The sequence below is a fragment of the Chelonoidis abingdonii genome, chromosome 4, assembly GCF_003597395.2.
Source record: "Chelonoidis abingdonii isolate Lonesome George chromosome 4, CheloAbing_2.0, whole genome shotgun sequence".
NCBI classification, from domain to species: Eukaryota; Metazoa; Chordata; order Testudines; family Testudinidae; genus Chelonoidis; species Chelonoidis abingdonii.
In genome coordinates this window covers 44,221,755-44,233,843 of record NC_133772.1, presented here as the reverse complement: position 1 = coordinate 44,233,843, position 12,089 = coordinate 44,221,755, and the positions used below count along the sequence as shown (strand labels likewise).

Sequence of the window (12,089 nt, the reverse complement as noted above, 5' to 3'; positions counted from 1 at the left end):
GGCACTTCCCTACATACCCTCATGCCATGCCTTGGCAGAGTTCATAGGATTTAAGGCCAGAAAGGACCATTCTGATCATTTAGTCCGACCTTCTGCATAACACAGGATAGGATTCCACCAAGTAGTTTCTGCATCAAGCCCATACCATTGTTGATCTTTTAAAAAGATAGCCAGTCTTGATTTAAAGACTCCAAATGATGGAGAATCTGTCAAATCTCTAGATACATTGTTCTAATGGTTAATTACCCTCACTGCTAAAAAACGTGCATCCTATTTCTTCTCTGAATTTGTCTAGCTTCAGCTTCCTTGCTGTATCCTTTCTAATTTCTGTCTACTTTCTCTTTTCATCATCTCTCTCTGTTCCACTCATCCCCTCCTTTCTTGTGATGTCCTTTTCTTTACTACTTAAAATTTTATTCACTTTTACTTTTTTCCTTGGAAGCTTTTAGTGTATTTTTTTTCCCTGCCAACTCATTCTGCCACTCACCAGCAGGCTACAAACTAATTGGGGCAAGACACATCTTTTGATTGCTTTGTGTTGCTGGGACACCTGCTTTTGCAGCAGAGGTATGTTGTGAGAGCAGAGACAAACACAACACTTAGTGTGACAGACCGCTTCCTATATCTGTACTACTGTACACAACCTACTCCTGTGGCTATTTTTATTAGGGGACCACATATCACAAGAGCAGGGAGGTTTCAAGTATTATCCTAGAGCATTAATCACAGCAGTAAACTCAAAAAGAGCAGTCAAGTGGCTCAAGGCAGGGTGCAGCTTTTCCAGCTGCCTTGAACCCTTGCCCACTCCACTCTGCCCCGCACCATCATAGACCAGGTTAAGAAATGCCATCCAGGTTAGGAAATGCTGCTTTAGGGAACGTTGCTGTGAGAAATTCTGAAACTGCAATTCAGTATAGGAAATAGAGCTACCAAGAAATGCTACCATGAAATAAGGCCATGTTTTCATTCATTTAGCAATCAGCCTGAAAGAGAGAGTAGACAGGAAGCAGTGATAATGACAAAAGACACTTAATAGCTAGTGATTTTTAATATATAAAAAGCTAAAATAAAGTTCTATGTAGTCGCATTTGTTCTAGTCAGCTCTGGTTTCTTTCAGTAGCGATTACACTTTCCTGTTTTGTGAGCCAAAACTAAAACTCGGGCAATGCTGCCAGAAAAAAACATGCTTTTAATCTAACCTCCAAAATGTTGTGTTAGAAACTAAATGTCTATAAAGATTTGCTAAATACTTATCTGAATTAGTGAATCAATATTAAACATTAAGCTGCCTGTCTTTGAAATTTCTCTTTCCCCCTCCATTGCTAGATTCTTCAGCAGGGTTTCTTTAGAGGATTTGACTTGGAAGTAGATGTTAGGGAGCCTTCATAGATGTTTGATTAGGTGGGGCTGGAGATTCAAAATATATTTGAACAAAAATGTTATTTCAAGCTCCAGCAATTAAGATTTCTTTATTAAAAATCTTTTTAAATTCAAACTAAAGCATGTTAAATTATTTCCCCTGACTGACATGATCAACTGATAATGGCTACATAGGTGATATGCTTCAAGTCTTTACAACATATATTACAGACACTCCCCACCTTATGCAAGTGTTTCGTTCCAGAACACCTTGCATAAGTCAAATTTTGCATTAAGTCAGGGACTTGTATCTGACAATTATGCACCAAAAAAAACAAAAACCCCAAACCCCACTTACGGAACTTTTTCCATAAGTGCGGGTTTGCATAAGTCAGGTTTGCATTAACCTGGGGAGCGTCTGTACTGTTAACCCATCCTTCCTCCCCCCCCTCACCTGTTATATTTGTTTCATCCAGCTGACGTCATGTCATTAGGGTATAATGTAAACTCCGTTGGGGTTGGGGCTGTCGTTGCATTGCATGTAAGCTGCACCTAGTAAAACAAGGTCCCGATCCTTGACTGGGGCTTTGCGGCACTACAAATGATAATGGTATCAGACATTTAGGCAAAGTGTAGCCTCAGTTTCACCCCTGTGTAGTTGACTAGCCCTCTGTGAAAGAGACTTACAGTCATGACATCCAGTTGTTTTACATAACTTGAAGTGATTTTTAAATTATACTTATTGACATTCTGGAAATTAATTAGATGTAGCTGGCAAAAAAATTGTGATTATAGCTTTTTGTGTATAAAATATTCAAATTATAGCTCCACTTTCACAAAACTGTTTAAATGGTTAATCAAGTGAAGGAAGAAATGGTTTTGATAATTTTGAGAAAGGAAATGAGGGGACGTGATCAAACTATATGCTGTACAGAAAGGTACAGAGGAAGTCTCTTGATTTCTGAACTCAAGAGTAAGGAGACACTCAGTGCAATTATAAGGTGGCAAATTCAAAACTAATAAAAGGATTATATTTTTTTACACAATGAATAAATAGACTGTAGAACTCACTGCCACAAGAAGTCATTGAGGCCAACAGTTTAACAAGATTTAAAAAGAGACTGGGCAATTTATATGGATATCAAGAAGATCTAAAGTCATTATGTCAACAACATTTTGGAAAGGATATTAAACTTCATGCTTCAGAGCTTAAGTCAGTCTAACTATTAGAGACCTGCATGAGACCTAATGTAAGGGAGCAGATTTTCCCACAACTGCCTCCTGTGAAGTTTGTGCACATTTCTCTGAAACGACTGTTTTTGGCCACTGTCTGATACAGTATACTGGACTAGATGGACCTCAAATCTGTACTATAGCAACTCCTATGTTCCTTTTTACAGGCAGGGCCGGCGCTTCCATTTAGGCGACCAAAGCAGTCGCCTAGGGCACTAGGATTGGGGGGGGCATTTTGCCACCCTTGGCGGCAATTCGGCGGCGGGGGGTTCTTCCGCGCTCTGGGTCTTTGGCAGCAATTCTGCGGCGGGTCCTTGACTTGCTCCGGGACCCGCCACCAAAGTGCCCCAAAGACCGGGAGCCACGGAAGTACCCCCCTGCCACAGAATTGCCGCCAACAACCAGGAGTGCGGAAGGACCCCCGCCTAGGGTGCCAAAAACCCTGGCACCACTCCTGGTTACAGGAACTAGTCAGACACCAAAAGTTGCTATTTTTCATCCTTGTATGGAATGTTGAAGTCATTAGTAGCGTGCTAAAGTAATTTTAAGAGACAAGTTCACAACGTACAAGAGGCTAAATTCACAAAATACTGTATCTTTTTTCCTTAAAACGCTGAGATGAGGAATTATATTCAGGGCTAGAAATAATACATTGTAATGCCACGTGATTAGAGGTCTGTTTAACAGCAACTGTGAGACTCCTGGGCTTCTAAGCAGTTACATCACAGAGCTTGAGATATCTTGTTGTTTTTTTGGCGTACTAGCAGCATCTTGGGAAGGGGTGACAAATTCCAGGTCTAGCTAGAAGAAACACGCTTCTCTGTTACGCAAGGTCAAGAGATTACAAGTTGTTTCTTCCTCTGGCTCAGTATAACCTTACTTACATCTATCACTTAGAAAGAAAAGGAAAAAAAGAAACTGGTCTAACTGTAGTAATTTTTTATTTGCATTATATAACTACATAGCAGTGTGGAGGAGAAGTAAATTTTCATTTTAAATTTGTCAGAACTTTTAATTTTTCTGTGCATTGTAGTAACTGAAGTACTGCAGTTGAGTGATGCTCTTCGAGATGACATTCTTCCTGAGCTTGGAGTTCGATTTGAAGATCATGAAGGTAACAAATGGTCTCTATATTGTAAACTGTAGCTGTTGCTAAAATTTGGTGAATTCTTTTCTTAAGATATTGAAAAATGTCAATATGATCAAGAATAATCAGAAATCCTTGTCAAACTTACTGACTGCACAGAGCTTTAACAGATTCAGTTTTTAAACTTTTAAAAGCATTCAGATAAAATGTTTATTTGCATCTCCTTGTATGGTGCTTAGCTGCTCAGTCATTTCTAAATGGTCATTTGGTGGCATTTGCATTTAACTTAGTAATACAATTTGAAAAGACTACTGCAGGAGGTGTTTCGAGAATCGTTTGTGATACCAGACATGTATGTGTTGGAACTGCTATGTGTTTATTTTTCTTTGTTTCTCCAGGACTCCCAACTGTGGTCAAATTGGTAGACAGGGAGACCTTACTAAAAGAAAGAGAAGAAAAGAAAAAGGTTTTAAATTCTTTCATGTTAAGCTAGTTTATGTATTATATTATTTTGCACATGTAAAGTAAAACGCATGTACTTACTGACATTACATATTCCCTTGCTGATTTGTGAGAAATGATTGTTTTAATACAAACAAAATGGAAAATAACACACCCTAACTGATAGCAAAACTCAAGTGGCACTTGAGAAAAGGAATTTGAGATAATTGTTTGAAAGTATGCTATGGGGAATTGAAATACCTTTTCACGTTTCAAAAGCCTTTATACAATTATGATGTGCTGAATATGACCTATTTATGCTTTTTTCTCCCTGGTAGAATAATTCCTTTGAGTAAATTATTCTGATATATTTGTCAATACAAAGCAAAGGTAAATATTTTCATATAGTTAGCAGTACTGATTTGACAGCTTCTGATAAAAACAGAATAAAATTGCTAAGTCTTCATTAACGTAGCACTGAATGAGGCAGGATTCCTGTGGGGAAAAAAGCATGTGATCGTAAGACTGAATTGTAATGCACACCGACAAGGTGACTGAATTAATGCAGCATAGGAACCTTAATTCTAGTATTTCCTAACTTTTGAGTGTTTGACTTGTAACCTTAATAGTCTTTTGATGTAATTTTTTGTGTATAACTTCTGTGTTTTACAATAAAGTGGCGGGGGGAAAGGCAATTCCATCATTTGGAGTCATACTGACTAAATCTGGTTTGGAAAATTTTGTTGTGTTTTTTCCATGAAAAATTTTTGACTCTTTGGCAAAAAAAATCAGAAATGGAAAGTTTTTTTCAGCCAAAAATTTGAATATATTGATTAGGAAGTATCATAGTGCCACATGGGAGTTGCAGTTCAGGTCCTTGTGCCCTAATTCTTTTCTGTGGGCTGGGCTCCCTGGCTAGATTATACATTTCCGCTGCTGAAGTATGCTCAGTACTGAAAGAATCTTTGGAGAATTTAGCTGTCAGACTCTAACAAGTCTGAGCTTGGGTAAACTGAGACTTTTCAGAGATTCATAACTTGGCCAAATTTGGACATTTTTTCCCATAGGAATAGCAAAAGGCTCATCTCTGATACAAAGATGACCTTCCTCCCAAATTTCAAAGCCTTTTTTTCAAAGCACGCCAGAGCATGGCACACTAGAGCTTCTCAATTACAGTTGTAAGGATTATTTAATATGGGCCTAATAGTGTATTGATCCCTAATCTCTTTCTGAGTAATGGCTGAAACACTTCTGTTGAAACTTCCCAAAAATATTCTGGCTGAGGCAGACACCGGGCAGGGAAAATTTCAGTGTGAAGAGTTGGTTCGACAAAGTATAAGCAACTGAAAACAGGGTCTTATAATAGATGCATTGAGCAACCATAATTATAGGTGTCATTATCAGCTTTGCCTATAATCAAATATCTAAAACTTAGAGCTACTTAGCTGACATTAGTAAGAAATAACCTAATGCAATGGTTTAATTTTGATTAAGTAGTCCTGTTTTTCAATTTGACTTTTTATAGATTGAAGAAGAGAAAAAAAGAAAGAAGGAAGAAGCATCTAGGAAAAAACAAGAACAGGAGGTCAATATTCAAATATCTCTTTAATTTACATTAAAATGGGCTTTATGTTTTTGAAGATGTGTGTTAATGGCTATATTCTTATGCAGGCAACAGTACACTGTGGGCCAAATTTTCAGCCCAGCCTTAGCTGGCCCTCAGGTTTTTTTAAATTTAATTTAATGTTTTTTGAGTGAAAATTAATGGGGTGGGCAGTTTTTGCCCACAGTTATTTGTGCCTACAAGTTAGGTCACTTAGATGTTCACATCTCTGATGGCGCTGTAAAAAAACTTACCACGCAATCTGAACAGAGGTGGTAGGTGCTTCTTAAAATATTTTATAGTACATTTTTTAGTGCATAGCTGTGAGTAGGATACAGCATGCACAACCGTTTTAGAGCTCTGGCAGTTAAGGAACATTTCACTTAGAGAGGCTTCTACCTGTGTCGTTTATATTTTCTTCCCTCTCCTTATTATTGTGTACATATGCATGAAAACAGCATCTTTTTCCTTAGGAGACCATCTGTTCCTGCTGCTTATGCTTCACCTGAAGTCTAACTCTCTCTGAAGACACATTCATGTCCATAGCATCTAATTGTGATTAGCACAAACACTTAAGACTTCAGGTGAGGAATAAGCACCAGGAGCCAGATGCTCTCTTGTAGAGCAAAGCTCTTATTTCCATGCAAACCGCACTAACAATGCAACACAGGAAAGTAAACCTTCAAGTATGATCTACAGGGAAAATTGTAAATAGAATGTTTCCTTTTCATGAATCTCCAAGCATATTTATCCATTCTTTTTAAAATTGTTCATGATTTCATTGCTTTTAATGATCTTGAGAGGCCACCATTTTCATTAAAACCAAAGTTGAGTTTTCCTTTAATATGGTTTAGTTATTTTAGGCCCTGATCTTGCTATGACCTGCATGGACCCCTAGTCAAATCAGTGAGATTTCAGCTTGGACATAGGGAAACATCTGCAATGAGCTCATTGCCAAATAGCTTACTTTTTATGTTTGTACCTAAAATACAACAAGAGCTCAGATTAAACAAAAAGTCCATGTGGCTTCTGCACCACATAAGCTGGCTATTCTGAGCTGTTGTAGGGGGAAACAGCACTTTTGTTTTGTTTTTGTTTTTTGTCTCAATTGGATCCTAACTGAGTAATTGTTGCAACAAAGTACTAAGTTAATTACTCATTCCCCCAGCCAGATATGTTCAAGATTTATATAGAGCTATCCCTCACTGATAATTCCTTTCTCTCCACATAATAGACAAGTGTGATGTGGGTCTCCTTGATTTGCAATTTAGATCTTCTGTGCATCAATTCATGTACACTCAGATAGCTTTTCAAAATAGGACAAGTGACAGTGTAATTCATTAGGATGCTAATTAACTGTAAAGTTGTAATGCATATTTTATATTGCAGGCAGCGAAACTGGCAAAGATGAAGATTCCACCACATGCAATGTTTAAATCAGAGCTTGACAAATACTCCAAGTTCGATGAAAATGTAAGAAATGTGGGGAAATTTTCTTTATGCTAATTGAAAAGTAAGAACTTAATAACTGATTAAAGTGCCTGATCATTTCCACACTGAAGTCAATAGAGCGTTATCAGTTAATTTCATGGGAGCAGGTTCATGCTCTTAAGTGTTCACTGAATTGTATAACATTGATGTAACGGTGTACCTAAGAGCCATAACTTAGGGGGGTTCCATAACATGTCTTTGTCTTCCTGGCCATCCTGCTACTGGGGAAGACTTCTATGACTTTTGGGATAGAAATCTTAAGGATTAAATTGCAGAAACTTTCGGGTGGGAGGCAAAGATTATGCACACACCCTGTCTCTCCCCTCCTCCCACTCCAAAACCTGGCAGATTCAGGGGGTCTGTTGGAGACCCAGACCATTTGCATGGAGACTGTGGGCCTCTGTCCACTGTGCCCCCTTTCCCTCTCTCTGACGGCACAGCTCCATTGGACCATGCTAACAGGCTCTATCTGCCCATTCCCTGGAGGGTGAAGGCCCATTCTATCTGGGAAAGGTAACTGTATTACTTTTTCTGAGTAGCAGCTGCTGGACCGGCACTAAGACAACATACATTGCCCCCCAATGTGAACCCTTGAGTGCCCTCTACGGGCAAGCAGGAGTGGTGCTATATAGGTAGCTGAGCCCCTGCCATGCAGAAGTGTAACGAGCACACAGATGACTCTCTGTTCGCAAATCATGGGGAGATAAGATCTGGGCTGAAACTTAACAGCAGTCTCAGTATGATATGGAATATTTTATTGCATTTGCTTTAAAATCTGGGGTTTAATAATAAACTGATATGTCTTGAATAGTGGCCTAAAACTCCTGATTTACACAAGCCCTCTACTATGATGCTATGTTCATTCATTTAGAATGTTTTATATTAATTATGCTGTTACTCCCTTCTATTAATAATGCATGATTCTGGTGGAAAAAGATGGACCAAAGGCAAACAAAGTATCTGGATGAAAATTTCTAAGATATTAGTGTTCTTAATATTCCAGGGATTTCCTACTCATGATACAGAAGGTAAAGAACTCAGCAAAGGACAAATGAAGAAACTGAAGAAACTTTATGAAGCACAGGAAAAACTTCACAAGGAGTATCTGCAAATGGTTCAGAATGGAACTGCAATTTGAGAACAAAACCAGGACATTCTTCTTTTTTAAAATAAAGGCGAGAGCTGGGTTATTATAGGAACAGTAAAGAGCATATATTGATGCTCGTATTGTGTTTACATGTTCTACTGTGGACAAGCTAAAACTACTTGTTTACGTGGATTAATATATCATCTAGTTTAGAGTGTCAATAAAATTTTATTATTAAAAATGAAAAGACCCTGTAAGATGTTTGTGTCACAATCATTCCAGACTGAACAACTCTCTTGGGGAAGACACTGTTCAGTCAGCAAATCCACATAGGTTTCTTGCTTGTTATAACCTCTTTGGGCCCCTGGGTAATTTCTCATGCATGTCGCTCTTTAGCTAACTAATATCCAGTGTATCTTGTGCTTTGGAATAGTTAATGTCATAACAAGTAGAACTTACTGAGACCTACAGCAAAGCTGATGAATTTGTCCAACGGCAAGAACCATAAATATTTCTCAAATGATTTCAATGACATTACATAGGCAGGAAGTACCATAAATAGTTCAGGTACGATGCTTCTGTTGCTGTTTTTCAAAACCCCAATTATAGACAAATCTGTGGTATAAGCTAACTGTCATTTTCATAAGTTGGACTGTCACACCCCTCACTTGGCCAAACAGGGCAAGAATGTCCCTCTCTGCTTGGCCCAGCTCAGCTTGTGACTTTACTCATGTAAATGAGTGGATGGGGAGAGAATGGACAGGGCCAGAGAGTGGGAAGAGGCCTGCTCTCTTTTTCCCGCACCCCTCACTGGCCAGAGGAACAAAGGTGCTCCACGTAACAGGGTGAAATAACTCTCAACCTCCTCTGAGCAACATGGAAGCAAGGGGAAAATTGTGACTGTTACAATTCACTGTCTGGTTTGCTCCTGGGACAGTGCAGTTATGCACTCTACTGAACTAAAGACATCTAACACTGTTAAACACTGCAAATTCTGAACAGATGACTGAGTCTTTAAAGACTCACCGTATATTCTTTACTTTCAGTCCCGTGTTCCATCTTATGTGAATTCTGTAGCTCAAACAAGATGTTCAGAAGTGACTAGTGATTAGGTGCCTCAATTTTTGGGTGGTCAGCCTGAGACATCTTAAAGGGTTCTGATTTTTAGAGACTGAGAATTTAGCATTCTGAGAATGCAAATTTCAAGTTGTGTACGCACTGTCACCTCAATGAGCATTAAGGCCTTCCTTACTGCCATTTGATGGGAGAGGTTGAGTGGGGAGTACTTTGACAAAGGTACAGTTGTCTGCTGATTTGGGATGCAGCTTGGGGAGCCCTAAGAGTTCAGTATAAATATCCAACAGAACAAGGCTCAAGGAGGTGGTCTTGAATGTAAGTAGGGCCCAGTTTGCTCAACTTAAGGTCTATCTAAAGAAAACAGGTTTCGAGTAATATGACCATGGCTGCACACCGTGCAAGCTAATTTACTGTTGCATTTTGAACAAACTGCAAGTGATGGAAATACCCTGCTGTGACTTGTTGAGAGGAAATTACAATACTCGTCCTCACTGTTGCAATGATATATGTTGCTGTTTGGAGGTCAACAGGGGATTGCTCAAGTGAAACACACTGCTACCATGTCTGGCTCTCAGCTTTCCATAAAATAATACCCGCAATGTATTAACTTTACTCACTATCTATAAACAAGTCCCCTTCATAGGGAGTAAGCTTTATAGGGTGTGCCTCCTCATCCAGCAACTTCTACCCAGTAGAAAGGCTTTTGTCTTCCCAGGGCTGTGGATGAAGAAACTCTGACATATCCAGCTTGCAGCATCGTCTGAGCATTTCTGCATGCCTGAAACTGAACTTGAACAATGCAGAGTAAGAGAGAGACAATTGTGTTGATGCTATTTTAGTCCATATTTAGACATTATCTTGGTAAACCTCCTATGTTACATGGATTACAGGATAGCTCAAGGGATGCTGAATTTTTCAGTATTTTGAGGCACATGTCCACTATTACTGATTTGATTCCATCTTCTAGGAATGCCTTGTACTATTGAAAGGCAGTGCCAGACATTTCAGCAAGGTCCCTTAGTTACTACTACAATATCTTATGCACGGTCCATTGTGTCAAATTTTGCTGAGAAGCTCTATGTGACTGGCTGCTATTTACAACCAGCATATCATTCATGCTGCCACAGAATTAATCTCTCCCATACAAGGCAATGGTCCTAGGCCATCATCATGGGGTCATTGCTGGTGAAGGGTGCTGGATTTTACAGGTTTCCAGCAGCAATGGCAGAAGCCCAGTAAAGAAAGGTGAATCTAGACAGGTGTTGCCTAGTTTATGCACAGCAAACAAATGTCAACAAGAGTATCGGGTTACCTTAAATTTATACTATCATATATAGATAATAATGATGAGAAACACCTTGTCATGCATTGTTAAACGTATCTTGCTGAGGAACCTATTGTCCTTATAACAGTGTACACTGTTAGAAACGTCTGTACTCTAACATTACCCCTTTAAAATTATTTATGAAAGCATTTTATGTTTCTGTTTCTAGCTGCGCACCAAATGGCAGTAACGAAGGTCTTAATGCTCATTAAGGTGAGAGTGCTTCAGGTTCATCGCTGCCACCTAGGCTAATGTCACATCACATACATACTAAGTCCATTGACCTAGTGATGATCAAAGCACACACAAAAATACAAGTAAAATTTTATGATTTGTTTATTGCTAGATCCTGAACAATATTGTTATCCCCCCCAAAAAAAGAGTTCCAAATATCTGAGGCTGTACTAGTATAGTTGATTGGCAGTAACACTAGTTGCTTTCATATTTCTCCAGAGTATACGCTGTATAGAAAATCCAAACATAATGGTTTCCTAGAGTTTGGCTTTATTGATAACTCAAGTAAAACAAGACTCAGCCTGCGCTTTTCCTCTCAGCTTGGCTGTTGCTAGTGTTTCCCTGCAAGACCACTGTCCCTTCTGTATCAAATAAATGCTCCTAGCCCTCATAGATATCTATCTAAACGGGACACATCTGTTCCAGCCCCAAGGTGACTCTGCAAAGTATCTCCACATGATTATGCAGGATCACTTGAAGGAAGGACCTTGCTTCCCCATGCAGAGTCCTAGAATGTGCCAGCATGTTACAAAAGGTTAGGCAGCTGTCAGTACAATAATTCATATATAATGGGGTCTCAGCTTGAGGGAGAGGACTAAAAAACCACCCAAGGAGGAAAAAGTACTTGAAATGTACTAGTTTGCTTAACATTTGTAGGAGTACAAGTATTACAAGATTCTGTCCTCCTCAATTGCGTTGTGTTTGTCTCTGCTCTCACAACATACCTCTGCTGCAAAAGCTGGTGTCCCAGCAACACAAAGCAATCAAAAGATGTGTCCTGCCCCAATTAGTTTGTAGCCTGCTGGTGAGTGGCAGAATGAGTTGGCAGGGGAAAAAAATACACTAAAAGCTTCTGTCATAAATGGATAGGTAAGGTAAGGGTTAAGTTTCTTTTACCTGGAAAGGGTAACCAAACACCTGGCCAGAGGACCAATCAGAGAACTGGATTGTTTAAAGTCAGGGGCGGGAATTTGTATACCAGGGGTCTTTGTTGTTTCTCAGCTGTGAGTAAACAAGGTTTCCTCCTAACTCCATCTTATCTTAAAGTTTCTTCTAAACATCTGTAAGTACCAAGGGAACGCAAAGTAATTCGGCTATGATGATCTTTGTGGTGTATTCACATGTATGTTGATTTGTTGGACCGGTTTAATTG

The 12,089-nt window shown here is 39.1% G+C and overlaps 1 protein-coding gene across 1 annotated transcript in view; it reads left to right on the top strand.

Moving 5' to 3' along the window:
- Nucleotides 1–8,554, top strand: part of CARS1 (cysteinyl-tRNA synthetase 1) — a 57,009-nt gene extending 48,455 nt beyond the window's left edge. Inside the window, 5 exon segments of the mRNA XM_075065103.1 lie at nucleotides 3,626–3,706; nucleotides 4,078–4,145; nucleotides 5,646–5,705; nucleotides 7,113–7,196; nucleotides 8,218–8,554. Of these exon segments, the coding sequence (XP_074921204.1) occupies nucleotides 3,626–3,706; nucleotides 4,078–4,145; nucleotides 5,646–5,705; nucleotides 7,113–7,196; nucleotides 8,218–8,352 (428 nt within the window). The 3' untranslated portion in view covers nucleotides 8,353–8,554.
- Nucleotides 8,555–12,089: the final 3,535 nt, after the last annotated feature.